This window comes from Diabrotica virgifera, chromosome 7, assembly GCF_917563875.1.
Source record: "Diabrotica virgifera virgifera chromosome 7, PGI_DIABVI_V3a".
In the NCBI taxonomy this organism is placed as follows: domain Eukaryota; kingdom Metazoa; phylum Arthropoda; class Insecta; order Coleoptera; family Chrysomelidae; genus Diabrotica; species Diabrotica virgifera.
In genome coordinates this window covers 231,503,630-231,520,608 of record NC_065449.1, presented here as the reverse complement: position 1 = coordinate 231,520,608, position 16,979 = coordinate 231,503,630, and the positions used below count along the sequence as shown (strand labels likewise).

The following is a 16,979-nucleotide window of genomic DNA, read 5'->3' as shown; positions in this document are numbered from 1 at the left end:
TAAAGCTACTTTACTTTTGAGTGAAATTCAAATTTTTTGACATACCTCATCGTATAACATTCATAAAATTTAATATCTGATTGTTGAATCGTAGGTTTTGGACGATGCAGAGCTTTTTATGAAGAATAACTTTTTTTCGTAAAATTAATAATAAAAAAGTTTTCCATATGGATACAACTTACAGGGACATACTGTATAAAGTGATCAAAACTTTTTTCTGTAAAACTTACCTAAAATACATTTAATAATAAACTTCAACAATAATAAATGTTCAGCAAAAAATTTTTTTTAGCTCTTATACAGTATGTCTGCGTAACTTTAAACCTATTGATAACTTTTTTATTATCAGTTTTACGAAAAAAAGTTATTCTTTATAAAATACTCTGCATCGTATATAATCTAAGATGCAATCATCAAATATTAAATTTAATGAATTCTATACGAGGTATGTCAAAAAATATGAATTTCACTCAAGAGTAAAGTATCGTTAAATTTCACAACATCGAAACCCAGATAGCACAAGTACGTTTTATGGACGTCCGATGGACGTACATCTCTGTACATTGGAACATCCAATGGACGTCCCGCTAAGGTACAATGGACATCCGATGGACGTCCAACGAACGTCCAGAGTTCACAAAATTGGACGTCCATAGAACGTCCGCAACAAACGTACAATGTACGTTGTTGTATGTACACCTTATTTACATTCAATGTACATCTGATGTACATTCAATGTACGTCTTATGGACATTTTTAGGATATCTATATAGTATCCATAATTTTGTGAATACATAGCAAAAAGCCTTTATCGGAAATAGTTCCTATAATACTAAATCTTATACTTGCTTATACGAGTACTTTAAAATATTACACAAAAGATCTTTTTTATTTTTCTTTACTATAACTTTATTATATATGTATAGGTACTTTATTATAGGAACTTCATTAATGCACGACTGCACTGGCACGGTAAACAGCAAAGACAAAGGTATAATCACTGGATGTATTAATATTGTATGTAATAATTTAATAAAAACGAGATACAGATAATGGCGGCCTATAAAGCATGCACATAGAAAAGAGGGTTAGGACTGCATAAAGATATTAGGTAACGGTAACTAAAAAAATATTCGATACCCGACCCGATGACGGACAATATTGCAAGGCGGAAAATTTAAGTTACAAAATGCACATTTAAGATTTAAATTGGTAGTGTCTAATTATTGTAAGGTCTATAATTACCGATATTACCATTATACGGAAAAAGTTTACGATCATTTTATCTTCGTCTAATATTATATAGGTTTAATTAAAATAATTTTAGTGGTTCAGTGTTTTAATTCGATGATGAAAAAATATGCGACTACATTTATTAGAAGCTTCTTATATTCTACTAATAATATTGCTTTGAATAAAACAAGAAGCTATATAATTGCTAATAATAATAGTCTCGTTTTGTGTAAACTTTCCATGGACCACAAATGGATGTCCATTGTACGTTGAAATCAAACGTCCAATGGACGTTGCGTAATGTACGTACATAGTAGGTACGTCAGTTTTGGTCCATGGACGTTTGGACTTTAAATGTACGTTACATGGACGTCCATCGGACGTTGTGTGCTATATGGGAAATTGTTATTAAGAAAAGTTGTTTGGAACTAAAAAAATTGTTTTAGTGTTCAATTAATTACATCCTTCTAATTAAAATATTGTGAATAATAAAGGCACTTAACTCTTAAGAAAAATTCATATTTTTTACATACCTTGTATAAAATTAAAAAAGTTTAATATCTGATGGTTGTATCTTAGATTTTAGACCAGGGAGAGCATTTTATGAGGAATAACTTTTTTTCGTAAAAGTGATAATAAAATAGTTATCAAAATTGTAATAAAATGATGATGGATGAGTATCCGTAATTTGAAAAAACAATTGAAAAATTTTTTTCGATTAGAATAATGTAATTGTATATTTAAACATAGTTTTTAATTTCAAACAACTTTTCATAATCGCCTTTTTTGATATTCTGAAATATAAAGGTACTTTACTCTTTAACGAAATTCATATTTTTGACATAACTGGGCCATATTGCTCACATAACTGGGCCATATTGATTACATTACCTTCGTAGGAAAGCAACTTTGATACCCTCTCAGTAACCCCTGTTCTACGTTTCGCTTGACCGACCGCAGTATTCAAAGAGATTTTTTAGCGCTGTCTCTTGGACTATAATTTGATCTATCAGCTCAACAATGGGTCATTACCTACCTGTACTGCTAGTTATCTAACTAGTAGGAACAATAAAATTATACGATTATTGAAAACTTAATTATACCTAATTTTACTAATAACAATTCAGCTTAAATAACAATTATATTGTTATTTACCTGTGTAGTTAATAATTAAAACATTCTTTATCGAGTAACAATGCTATAAACAGTGAATTTTATATAAAAATATGTGGCTAGAACATGATATGTGACGTGTTCAGATTGATTTTAAAGAAGAAGTTTATGGTTTTGTTTCTTAAATTTGATTCAAGTTATCAAATTGATATTGATAGTCCGCCCAGAGCGCCCAATGAAAATAGAAAGGACTTTCTCTTTCTACCTCAAAAAGTGTCAACATTATGGCATATAAAGCAAGGTAAATACTTTCTACCGGCGAAAATGTGCAATTATAAAATAACTTTACTTTTAGATTAAAAGAATTCGATGATATTCTTCAACAAAATGTGATAGATATAGAAGCATTAAAGACACTATCATTTCATGGTATGTTATCAGAGCTATCCCCTTTGATTTGAAGTATTTACCTCAGTCTGTTTCAGGTATACCTGACGATCAAGGAAAAAGACCCTTGTGTTGGAAACTGCTGTTAAACTACTTACCACCAGAACAAAGCGACTGGGAATCATGTCTTCAAGAAAAAAGAGATCTCTACAAACAATTCATAAGTACTGAAATATTCATATCTGTTAATGATTGTTTTGACATTTACAATGTGTAACAAAGGGTCTGACAGCTGAGTAAACAGTAGCATTCAGAGGACTCCCTGGAAGTCAGCCCCTGTGAGATTTACTAAGTGTTCCCGCTGGATACAACCACTAAGCCGCTTTGTGTTTACAGCCAGCTGCTGAGGTCATTCAAACGTACCCAAAGTTTCACAAACAAAATACTTAATTAACAAATTGAAAGAATTATTCATATGTTTGAATTTCTTTTGAATTCCCATATTTGTCTTCTTTAGATCACCCTCAACGTTAAGGTTCCTAAAGAAAGATTCTTTCATTGTGTTTCCTTCTTCAGAAGAATAAATAGTTGTATTTACTTTGATGCTGAGCCATATTGCCCAAATATAGAACTTCCTTTCGTATGTATGTATAGCATTAACAGGCCTTTTAGGCACATTGCTATCTTTCACTCGTTTTATGTCTTAGGTCTCAGCTTCCAATATCTAAACATCTTCCCATTTCTTTTTTGGTTTTCTTCTCTTTTTTGTCCTCCCTTAGGTACTCTCCAAACAATATTCTTGACTTTAATACCTTGGATTCTTTCTAGATGTCCGAGCCATTATAGTCTGTTTTTTCACTACTTTTGTTATTGGAGGTTTAGCATACAATAAATTGGATACTTCTACATTAAATTTATATGAATAAAAGGCAGATTTCGAGCATATAGTTTAATCAAATCTTGCCCAAGTATACTTTCGCTAACTTAGCATCATCAGGGGCATTTCGTCAAAACAGGAAAATATCCCAGCAAAATGTAGATAACATTTGTATGGCAAGAAAGTAATTTAAAATATTTAGCAACTAATAAATAACATTAAACACACTGGACGAAGGACAAACAGATCGAAAATTAATTAAAATTTGCCAGATTTTAATTAATTTTTGGTCTGTTTGTCCTTCGTCCAGTGTGTGTTTAATGTTATTTATTAGTTGCTAAATCTTTTAAATTACTTTCTTGCAATACAAAGGTTATCTACATTTTGCTTGGATATCTTCCTGTTTTGACGAAATGCCCCTGATGGTGCTAAGTTAGCGAAAGTATACTTGGGCAAGATTTGACTATATATATTCGAGCATTCAATCTACTTCTATTTTACTTCTACATTAATTCGTCTTCTCCATTCCCCCTCTACTACATTTCCACCAAATATTCTGTGAAGTATCTTTTTTACCCGTGCTTCCAATCTGTTCTGTATGGTTTTGTTCACAGTCCATGTGATTGCAGCATATATATTTGAATTTGAGCACTGTGGGTATAATTTTAGTTTTGCATACTCTTATTTTTGTATTACGAGATGTATCTTTGGCCTGAATTATTTTGTTCATGGCCCTATCACATCTATTGCTGTTAATCAGTCTCAGGTTGAATTCAGTTTCTTCATTAGGTACATGTGTGATCAGTAAGGACACCTAAGTGCATATCTGGAGCTCGGAGGTAAACTACACTATGTTATTTCGAGCAACCATGTTTAGCGTATGTTTGCAACAAAGTTTAGAGACATACTAGAATCACAATAAAGATGCACTAGAAATTAACAAACCGAGACACGTTGAATGTTACGAGGAGCACTCACGAATCATGATTTACAATGTATCAACTTTGTAAATCATGATTTGGGATAAATCCTTATAACATTCAACGTGACTTGGTTTGTTTATTTCTAGTGCATCTTTATTTGATTTTAGTATTGGATGTTAATAAAATCTGATATATCCCATAATCGGTTGAGAGACAATATGACCATATTATAATAATAATATACAGTAGAACTCAGAAAATCCGAACTAATTGGGGGGACGGCCTGTTCGGATTCCGAAAAGTTCGGATTATCAGAAATTTAGCCTAACTAGTAATTCAAAGCTTTCATTGTCGTTGATTTCGAGTCGCAAAACGTTCTCGCAAGAGTGTGGACAATATTTTTGGACTCAAATTGACTATAAGGGAACCGACATAGGTTTATGTTTAACCTTTCTTCGCGGTGTGCAAGTACTTGGAAGGGAAACGAGAAACAACCGTGCGCGAGTCGCAGAGAAATATTGCAACTATCTTAAATAATTCATATTGTCAATTGAAATTGTCAAATTGAGGTATATTTCATACCTTCTGTCATTGAAACAAAAAAAAAAAATATTGATATGATATGCAATTATTATAGAAAGGTAAATTTAATTAAATTTATTTTGCTTGCAGTACGGCATTTTATTAACTAATTTTATTTACTACATACAATTGGTTTCGTTTTCATAACATAACCTGAATCTTATTTTTTCTTCTTATTATTTTTTTGGACTATATGGCACACTTTGGACTATATTGACAATTATCCAGTAACCAGGACTAATATAATTGGCCAATATAATTAAAAGTGCGAATAAAAGTACAGAGCGTAGAAATAGGGGTCGCTTTGCCGAACTTGCATGGTCCCAATAAGCATGCACTACATACAGTTGAGTCCGCGAGTCTTTACCCGTGCGTCATTAATACCTGGCGAGATAAAACACAAACTTTTTATCTAGCATCATTCTCTTCCACGCATGAAACTCATGACAAACCAGCTGCCGTTTGTTATTAAGTAAAAACACATGTTATTTTTATGAACCATCTAGACTCAGTGCATTGAAAAGAGATAGGTACAAAAAAAGACGATTCGGTATGTTTTCATATTTTAAGCACAATTTATTTGACGTTTCTGCTTTGTTTATTTTTTTGTGGCTGTCAGTCAGTTGAATTTTTTGCGGTTTTTGTCTAATTTTTACGTTTTGAAGTTTCTTTATATTACACAAACAGTTGTTTTCACAACTAATTTTATATTGGGCTCTAAAGTTTTAAGGTAAATAATTATATTTTGGCAATTAATATTTAAAACATACAAAGCTAACGTCATTCACACAGTAAAGAAATGATTGTGTTTATATTTCCGTCAGAGTGAATAAAGTAACAAAAATAAAATATGTTATTGAATTTTTTTATAAATTGTTTATTTATTTATTAATCAATAATAATAAAAGAATTTATTAAGCTACTTCAAATGTAGCTGTAATTCTGCACAAAAATTTTGAAGCAAAACTTACATTTGACATTCTATATACATATTTGATAACGTCAAATTTTAAAATAAAACCCGTAATCGGAACAGTAGCCACTTTCTGTCAGTTGTTGTTACGTGAAATAGATTTCCGACTTATTTCGTATGCTTTAAATGATGACGCACGGGTAAAGACTCGCGGACTCAACTGTATTAAAGTACGTATTTATTTTTAAGAAATTTTAAATGTCCAAGTCCTATTAATCCTACATTGTTCAATTTTCTGGTCTTACTTTGTATAATAAACATGTTTTTAACTTTTTGTTTTGAATTTTTAAATTTTGTTCACTTTCCGTTGGTTCGGATTTGCTGAAAGTTCGGATTAGCGGGGTTCGGATTTACGGGGTTCTACTGTATAACCAATTTGTATAATGCAACCAATAAGATAAGTGGATTAAAGGAAATTATTTAAAACAACAGCATGTCGGCATAGTACATAGTGTAGTTTACCTCAGAGGTCCAGATATATTCTTATACCTTCCCCAATTTTACAACTGATCCATCCTCCACCTCTAATTTAAAGGAGCCCCTGTTGTTTATCCCTTTTCTGCTCAAGATTTCCGTGTATTTAATTTAATTTAAGATTGAATAATTATAATTTTTAGTCTAAGTTTAGAGCTTTCCTGAATCAGTCTTTTTGCTACACTTGCCAGTTATTTTCCATTTCTTATAGTGAGAACCATGTCATCAGCATACACTAAGCATTGGTGCTCTTTGTAGAAAAGAGTTCCGGACCTATTTAGCCCACTATCTCTGACAATTTTTTTCTAAAACTATATTGAGTAGTAAGGTAGACAATCAGTCTCCTTGGCCAACACCTTGATCTATTTGAGTGAATTAATAGATATTTTTCTATTATTTTATTTCTTTGTTACAGAGGAAATGATAGTCATGCCAGGAGGAAAAGAAATAAATGGGGATGTCACCTTAGGAGACCACCCATTGAACATAAATCCCGATAGCGAATGGCAAACGTTTTTTAAAGACAATGAAGTGTTGCTCCAAATAGATAAAGACGTTAGAAGACTGTGCCCTGATATATCATTCTTTCAACAACCAACCGAATATCCTTGTAAAGAAATAGTCAATATGAATGACGTCAAAAGACTGCATACAAGAGTACAAAGAAGTGTTCTCAAATGTGCCAATGTTGAAAGAAAAGGCCTAGGAATCACAAAGGTATGGCTAATTTATGAGGAGGTGAGGTTCAAAACATAGAAAAAGGTAGTCTAACATTTGTTTAAGTTATAAAAGACTTATGCTACTAATATCAGTATATTGACATAGTGTACTGTGTTGGAATATCACATTCTTTTGAGGTTCTGATATTCAATTCTGACATATATATCTTACCAGCATGGTTAAAAATCAGTGTTAGACGATCAATGCTTCATGATTGAAGCACAATAAGCGAAATGTGGTTGGATTATAGTCATATACACTGTTCTTATGGATTGCACAGATAGACTAAAAAACATTACAACAGATATTGCTATTATATAAGTTGTTTTGAACCTTACCTCCCAAAGGTGTATTTTGAGAAGTGTTTTCTGCATTTTAATAACAATCTCTCACACAGCCTGTACATTCACCGTGGATATGTTTTAGTAGCAGGTAAAGAAATAAACTTAACTGTAAGCATGAAAATAATCGATTTTTAAGGCATGTTTGAATATCTTTACGACAATTTGCATTGTTATGCATATTAAATTTGCTTCTTTTGTAACGTAGAAGTATTTTATATATTTAAATATTTTGTCTCGTTTTATTACTGAATTATTGCAGTGTAATATTTTAAATTTGCCTCCTCGCAGGTAGAAACCAACTCTCAGAAAATAAAAATTACAATATACGATACATATACGGCACTGACAGTATAGACATAGACCATCTCCAAGTCAGATGGAGAAAACCTATTGCTTATATTTGAACCAAGAATTCTGAGAACATGAAAAATGGGGCCTCAATATGAAAATGTTAAAGGCAGAATATCTTACAGTTAGGGATGATGAAGAAGATCCAGAGTTAGAAATTAGAACTACAAAAACATGTACATACTTAACGAACATAAATATCTCGGATCTATAATATCTAAAGAAGCCCCTACCAAAAGAGACATCGCAAACAGGACGCAGCAGGGTAAAAAAGCGGTAAACATTCTAAGCTCTGTACTGTGGTCTAAAGATATGTATAAGACAAAAAACGAAATTGACAATCTATCGAATGACAAACTGACAAACGAATGGAGACGCAGATACAATAACGAGCTACATAGAGTATCTATTTGGAAAGGAAAATCTAGTCAGATATATAAAGACCAATAGACTCAGATGGGCAGGGCATGTGATACGCAGTAACGACAATCGCCTTAAAAACAATGTGTTCTGGGAAAGGCCAGGTGGAAGAAGGTCTGTAGGACGGCCTAGAAAAAGGTGGAAAGATGCTGTCAAAGAAGATCTAGAAAAAATGGGAGTGCGACAATGGGAATTAGTGGTACAGGACCGACAAACATGAAAGGCAATAGTAAACGCGGCAAAGACTCGCGAAGAGTTGTAACGCCATTGATGATGATGATGATGATGATGACTCTTTCAACACTTATTAGGTTAGCATGTAATTTCGCTTTAAAGTTGTAACGGTTATCATCAAATAATTTTGACAACCTAAAACGTACCCTAAAAGTACCCTATAGAATTCATATCCTTTCCTATTTTAGAACCAAATAAAAGTGAGTCGCACTGTAAGTTCTCCGACTTTTTGTAAGACAACAGTAACGATCAAGTATCCAATTCTGAATGCCGCTTGTTCTATTACTTAGCGTAACTCTAAATGACATGCCCAAAAACCAAAAGTAACAAATAGTTATGACCTTTATACATATAACATAATACATACAACTAATCTTACGATTTTCAGATCGCACTATTATCTAAAAAGGCTAATGAAGACTACGCTCCGATGACAGAAGGCAAAGAAGCTCACTGGGAAGTTGTAGAAAGAATATTATTTTTATACGCCAAACTGAACCCCGGCCAAGGTTATGTTCAGGGAATGAACGAAATTGTAGGACCGATATATTTTTCATTTGCTTTGGACAGCGACATATCATTTAGAGGTTTGTATCAACTTTATACTATACAATTAAATCCATTTTTTACATAACAAAAAATGTAGAGATACTTAGAGATCATCAGTGACTGTATTAAATAAGATTGACAACTGATACAATATTTATAGACAAACAATTTGTCAGCTTTTCTGCAGGCAGATTTCAGCTAGCACTAGAAAGAGTTGTAGGAAACAATAATACGAATGTGTTAGTATGGTCACAGTATAGGAGGAATGTATGGTGCTGTAGAAACAGTTGACTTGTAACACTGAATGTTTTTGCTTCCGCTTTTCTTTGGTAGCTGGCGGGTTAGCTTAGACGATTTTTTTTAACTAACCCCGTAGTACAAGATCTAAAGGGGTAATGTGTGGAGATCTTGGAGGAGTACAAATTTCTATCAGGGCGTTTATTGAAATGATCGCTGTTTGTGGCGTAGCACCGTCGTGCCCGAACCATATGGTATACCCTGGAAAATTAACCAATTCTGGAAGTAACCAATTTTGCAACCTGTCAGTATATCGTGCACTGTTGACAGTTAGCGTGTGTTCCCTAGCATCTTAAAAAAAAGTAAGATCCGATAATAGTCCTGTCTCCAGGGGGGGGTACAACGGCCTCCTTTATTCAGATGGACTTACCCAAGTTTTTTATGTATTTTGGCCCGTAGAACACTAATTTTTTGGGTAACAGTTGATTCGGATGTCGATAAGATTGTTATAAACAAAGAAGTTGAGGAATTACATAACAGCGATTTCTCGCAAAACAAAACATTTTTTTTGTATTTTTTGGGCCATTCGATTGATAAGATCGACCTTTTTTCAAAAAATCGAAAAATTTCAATTTTTGAACCCGAATAACTTTTGATTAAAAAATAAAATAGCAATTTGAAAGTTCAAGTCAAATTCTATCGGTTTTGAATATTTACATTGCTAAAAATTTATTTTTTTATTGTTAAAAAAAGCTATAAACACAGTGTTTCCCGTGCCTAATACATGCGTTTTAATGCATGCTACGTAAAAGTCGCCTCGCTTGCACTTGTACCTACTCTACCTACTCGTTCGATTTTAAATGAGAAATCATTGAAAACATCACTCAAGCACTAGGTGTTTATAGCTTTGTTTAACAATAAAATAATAAATTTTTGGCAATGCAAATAACTAAAACCGATATAATTTGACATGAACTTTCAAATGCGGTAAGCAGAATTGCTATTTGATTTTTTAATCAAAAGTTATTCGGGTTAAAAAATTGCAATTTTTGGATTTTTTGAAAGTTCAACCGCGTTTATCTCGAAAACTATGCATCCTACGAAAAAATTTGTAGGAACATTTTTTGGTTAGAATGGCCCAAAAAATACAAAAAAAATTTTTGTTTTGCGAAAAATGGCTGGTAAGTAATTCCTCAAGTTCTTTGTTTATAACAATCTTATCGACATCCGGATCAACTGTTACCCAAAAAATTCGTGTTCTACGGGTGAAAATACATAAAAAATACTTGGGTAAGTCCATCTGAATACAGGAGGCCGTTGTACCCCCCTGGCGACAGGACTATAATCCCTGATGCAGTTATGCCACACCAGTCATTTTCTTGAATGCAACTGTTTCTGGTGTACTTTGTTCTGATTTTCTGGACACCAGTAGCGAGCATTGTGCTTGTTGATGTATCCATTAAGATGAAACTGAGCCTCCTCAATGAAAATAATCCCGTCTAAGCCACCTTTATCCCAAAAACGAGTTGCCATGTCGTCAGAAAAAGTTTTTCTTTTTATTAGTAAGATTTTTTTACTAGTAAGTTATCAGTTTCTTTTAAATACCTATGTATTATATTATTTAATGTGACGATTTATTCAAGTTCATATCTCGCAAATGTATATTTGTTTTTATATTTGTTTTCTGTGTTATCAACATAATATGTAGACTTTTTATATTCATTTTTAGTCCATACTTTTCACAGAAGCTGCTTGTCTTGTTTAGTAGTAGTTGAAATTGTTCAACAGAGCTTTCCATACTAACAGTGTCATCGGCATATCTTATTGTTGATTATAGTTCTTCCATTAGTTATTATTCCTTCACTTTCAGATAGCAATGCTTCTTCAATGATATATTCACTATACAGAGAGAGTCTGTAATTTGGAATAAATTCAATATCTCAAATACTAATTGTTTTTTTGAAAAATGCTTAGACCCGTCGATTAGTATTTCAAATTGTCCTTTTTGACATACAATAATAATGTATACAGGGTGTCACAATTTAGAGATATGACGTCATCGTTGATTTTCTTAAATGGCAACACTATCATTTTGATAGCTATTTTGATAGGGTGTGTAAAGTTATACACAACTGCAAAATATCAAATTTTTATTCTCTACCATTTACAAGATAATAGAAAATAACAAAGTTATGTCTGTAATTTGGAATAAATTCAATAATTAAAATACTAATTGTTTTTTTGAAAAATGCTCAGACCCGTCGATTAGTATTTCAAATTGTCATTTTTGACATACAATAATAATGTATACAGGGTGTCCCAATTTAGAGATCTGACGTCATCGTTGATTTTCTTAAATGGCAACACTGTCATTTGATAGCTATTTTGGTAGGGTGTGTAAAGTTATACACAACTGCAAAATATCAAATTTTTATTCTCTACCATTTACAAGATAATAGAAAGTAACAAAGTTATGAAAAACAAGTAATCAAATAATAATTGAATTTAATTATTTCAATTAAGCAAATGCTCATAACGTTGCCCATAGGGCTTTTCATTCACAGTCATTTGTTTCGAGCTTCTGTCATGTGTCACATAATATTAATATATCTACGTCATACGTTATTGGTACATAACAATGATACAAACCAAATACGTATGGCGTAGATATATTAATATTATGTGACACATGACAGAAGCTCGAAACAAATGACAATCGATGAAAAGCCTTATTGACAATAATTGAGGGCAACATTATGAGTATTTGCTTAATTGAAATAATTAAATTCAATTATTATTTGAATACTTGTTTTTCATAACTTTATTTTTTATTATCTTGTAAATGGTAGGCAATAAAAATTTGAAATTTTGCAGTTATGTATAACTTTACACACCCTATCAAAATAGCTATCAAAATGACAGTGTTGTCATTTAAGAAAATCAACGATGACGTCATATCTCTAAATTGGGACACCCTGTATACATTAATATTGTATGTCAAAAATGACAATTTGAAATACTAATCGACGGGTCTGAGTATTTTTCAAAAAAAACAATTAGTATTTTAATTATTGAATTTATTCCAAATTACAGACATAACTTTGTTATTTTCTACTATCTTGTAAATGGTAGAGAATAAAAATTTGATATTTTGCAGTTGTGTATAACTTTACACACCCTATCAAAATAGCTATCAAAGTGACAGTGCTGCCATTTAAGAAAATCAACGATGACGTCATATCTCTAAATTGGGACACCCTGTATACATTATTATTGTATGTCAAAAAGGACAGTTTGAAATACAAATCGACGGGTCTGAGCATTTTTCAAAAAAACAATGATTATTTGAGATATTGAATTTATTCCAAATTACAGACTCTCTCTGTATAATATGTACATCGAATACGAATATTAATGAAGACATTCATCACTGCCTAACTCCTCTCCTGATTTAAATTTCTAAACTGGTTTCGTTATCTATTACAATTTATGCTCTTTGATTGCAATAAAGGTCTGTTACTATTCCCTTTTTTATGTTTTTTGTCTTTAGAATTTGGACTAATTCTTTATGTTGTACTTTGTCAAATGCTTTTTCAAAATCACGTATCAAACATGCACATCCACATTCATGCCCATGCATCTTTGACATATCACATGTTGTGTGTACTTTTTAGTAATCTCGATTATATTTGCTGTTTTATAATATAGTGTATATTTTTTAATATAAATAAAATAACTACCATGATTGTTCTGGAAATTTGTGGTAATAAGTAGATCGTGAGATACTAAGATACCAACCAAATGAGAATGATAATGCTCAATTTCCTGATGCACACAAAATTCAACTTTATCTTGGTTGTTTAAAATAGTATCTTTTTTAACATCCGCTTGACAGTTACCGCTTCTTACTATCAGATTTTTGCGGGATTTCCAATGCAGTACACATTATGCAAAGGGCAAGCTGGCCAGCCTTGAAATTTACCGATATGGAATGGCTTGAGAAATAATTAAAACGATTCTGTTAGCAGAATACCTGCATTTTGTTTAAAGCATGTACTTGCATTATCTCGAGATTTCTTTTTTTTATTTTTTGAGTACTAAATAATTTAAAATTATTTTATATTTTTCATTAAAAAATCGGTTAATCGGTTTTACTCGGTAAATATTTAAAATTGACATTATCACATCGTTACATCATCTTTCTGCCGTCATTAAGCATTACACTAATTACCTAATGGGAAACAAAAAATATTTACAAAACCCCAATAATCGTATCCTTCCATAAAAAGTAGATGAAAAATATTATTTTTTGAAGTATGACGATATGATACATCATTTATTTGCTCATTATATTCCAAGTATGTAAATATTTGTTCTTAAAAATGAGGCCAAATTAAACTTTAATTTTTTTTCTCTCCCCCCCCCCCCCCCTCTCTCTCTCTCTCTCTCTCTCTCTCTCTCTAAATTTTTTATTTATTTGTGACGAAACTTCTTGCAAAATACACTCTTCCACTCTTTCCCACAGTGTGTCGTGTCGTGTAAAATGTATCGTACCCTTCTTTCAAAAATACCTTAAGGGAATAGGTGCAAAATCTTGGTCTAATGCTATTTAAATACATTCATCGAATCCTGAGAAAACTAATAAGTATTTTTGAAAAATTTAAACGCAGAATGAAAGGTGACATTATTACCGAGGGCCGAAAATCCCTGAAGACTTCTATAATGTTGATTTTAATAAGTTACACAGGTAAAAAAGAGACAAAATTTAGTGTGATTTTTAATTTCAAATATCTTTCTTCACAAGAAACTTTTTGTTTATTCTAAGGGACTTCGGCCCTCGGTAATAATGTAATATTTCATTCTGGGTTTAAATTTTTCAAAAATATTTATTAATTTTCTCAGAATTCGAAAAAAAATTAATGCATTTAAATAGCATTGGACCAAGATTTTGCCCCTACCCCCTTAAGCGTATCTAATTTACATACACACTTGTCGAGCATAGAACCATTTTAGGTGTCTTCCATTATTTTTAGTATGTTGATGTAGTATGGTTCTGTCATGGTCCGTGTCAGTGCCGTTCGGGATCATCACCTATTATGGTCCCTATACTTGATTAAATATTTTTATACATTTAATCCTTATAAACCATGTATGTATTTTAATTTATTGTACCATCTTGTCTTGCAGAACACGCAGAAGCGGACTGTTTCTTCTGTTTTACCAATTTAATGTCTGAAATTAGAGACTTTTTTATAAAAAGTTTAGATGAATCTGATAAAGGTATCAATGGAATGATGAATAGACTATTAAACCAATTAAAGACTAGCGACCTAGACGTATGGCTCAAATTCCAGCAATTAGACTTAAAACCTCAATATTATAGTTTCAGGTAAGTACACATATGTATTATATTACCGTCATTGACAGTCGCTAACTCTGTAATAATGCTTTTGTAACTATAGCTAAGTAAATCCAAAACAAAAGGAAAAATTGACCAAACCCCAAAGAAAAAGACGTCATGGCTGCTAAACGATTAGCAAAATGTAGAAAGGCTTTATTCATACACAAATTCTCAACTTGCAAGATACTTTTCGATATAGGAAATCTTTATATTGTTATCATTCATTTACTAACAATCTCTGGATATTTAATCAGTATTCCATTTCTTTACTAATTTTACTGGTTTGTAACTAAGCATTTCGCGTATTTTTCCTGGAGATCATCGTTGACAATCCTACTCCTTTATGCGGTAGTTGGGGAAACTATTCATGAACACAGTGATAATATACATACACAAAACCATACACAAACACTCAATTTCTTATATTATATGAATCGCCGTCCCAATGTTCCTGCAAAGAAAAATCTCCAAAGAGATCATTTGAGTTGCAGATTCTAGTCATGGGATAAACTTACTTTGTTAAAATTTCTGTAAACCATACAGGCTTTCTACTGCTGAAACATGTAATAGAACTTAAATGATTTTAACAACGTAGATCTTGTTACTGATATCATTAAATTATTTTTAGGTGGATCACACTATTGCTCTCTCAAGAATTTCCTCTACCTGATGTACTTAGGATATGGGATTCATTATTCTCAGATAAAAAAAGATTTAATTTTTTAATCTTTGTCTGCTGTGCAATGATCGTGTAAGTTCTAAAAAACTTTCGCTACATTAAGATTAAAAGATAAGATCAAAAACAGATTGGCCCTAGATTGAAGCAAATATACATTTAACCAATCTGTTTTTGAGTTTGAATTTCGACCTACGTCAAGACTAAATATACTCAGTGTCATTAGAAGTATTACGCCTAGAAGAAATAATTTTTTAACTTGATTTTTTGGCAACATGGTTAGATTTATAGTACGTTTCAAAATATTTTATTAAGCGGTCTCTTAATCCTATTACAAAGTTATTTGTATTTGAGTAGTATGGTTAAATTTTCAAAGATGAGCATACTGAACGTATAATAATTAAAAGTACAATAGATTAAAATGTATTAATTTCTACCCGGGCCGAAAACGTAACCAAGTCATTCAAATACAAATGACTTTGTAATAAGCTTAAGATTTTCTAAAATTATTTGTTACATACACATCAAGAATGAAACGAAAAGTAGGCAAGAATTTTTATTCACATGTAAAAAAAAAAAATTAATGTGTTTGGCGACCCCGGAGCTGAATACACTCCTGTACACGTCTGGGCATTGACAAAATGAGATGATCAATGTCTGCTTGTGGCACCCCGTTCCAAACAACTTGAACTTCATGGATTAACCGTGCCAGAGTCTGGAGGATGGTGCAACGTGGACAGTCTCCTTCCCGTCATATCACACACATGTTCGATAGGATTTAAATCCGGTGAGCGGGGTGGCCACGACAAAACATTAACGTCAGCTTCTTGCAGAAAATCCGTAATTCGACGCGCTTTGGAGGAAATTATTCCTTTTGGGTGTAACACTTCTAATATCACTGAGTTAGTTCAAAATTGGTATTTTGACTCATTGAACGGTTTTTTTTATATTAAACACTAAATATTTATTTTTAGCATTCTGAGGAACCAATTATTAGATGGCGATTTTCCGTCCAACCTGAAACTACTCCAAAACTTTCCACCAATGGATGTACAAATTATTCTATCAAGAGCTGTTGAATTATCGCAACAAAGATACTTTAAACTCAATACTCCACATTAGAAAGATATTACTCGTTTATCTAATCTCATTTTTTATATAAGTTTTCTATTAATTATAGAATTATAAATAAATTTATTCATATACACACACTTTATTTTATTATACAGTAAGACACACGGGTATCTATGTAATTGCTAGGCTTATGGACTAATCCGGCTCCTTCTCACATGTGACTTTCATGTGTGTCATATATTTTATAACTTTTACAACTTCAACACATTACAACAATACCAATGACAACTATAAACTTCAAATAGAGTTGTTCTATAAACTGTCGTACTTCTCTATATTTATAAACATTTTCTGACGTTCTAGACGTCCCCAGATATTTCTAGGTTATTCAATGACATCTCGACTAAATACATT

General features: G+C 32.0%; 1 protein-coding gene across 1 annotated transcript; it reads left to right on the top strand.

Moving 5' to 3' along the window:
• Window positions 1-2,387: 2,387 nt before the first annotated feature.
• Window positions 2,388-16,698, top strand: LOC114327257 (TBC1 domain family member 13). The gene is made up of 8 exons (XM_028275801.2): window positions 2,388-2,647; window positions 2,702-2,775; window positions 2,832-2,957; window positions 6,978-7,279; window positions 9,017-9,215; window positions 14,602-14,803; window positions 15,444-15,566; window positions 16,466-16,698. The coding sequence occupies exons 1-8, from the start codon at window positions 2,631-2,633 to the stop codon at window positions 16,611-16,613; spliced, it is 1,191 nt and encodes a 396-aa protein (XP_028131602.1). The 5' UTR covers window positions 2,388-2,630; the 3' UTR covers window positions 16,614-16,698.
• Window positions 16,699-16,979: the final 281 nt, after the last annotated feature.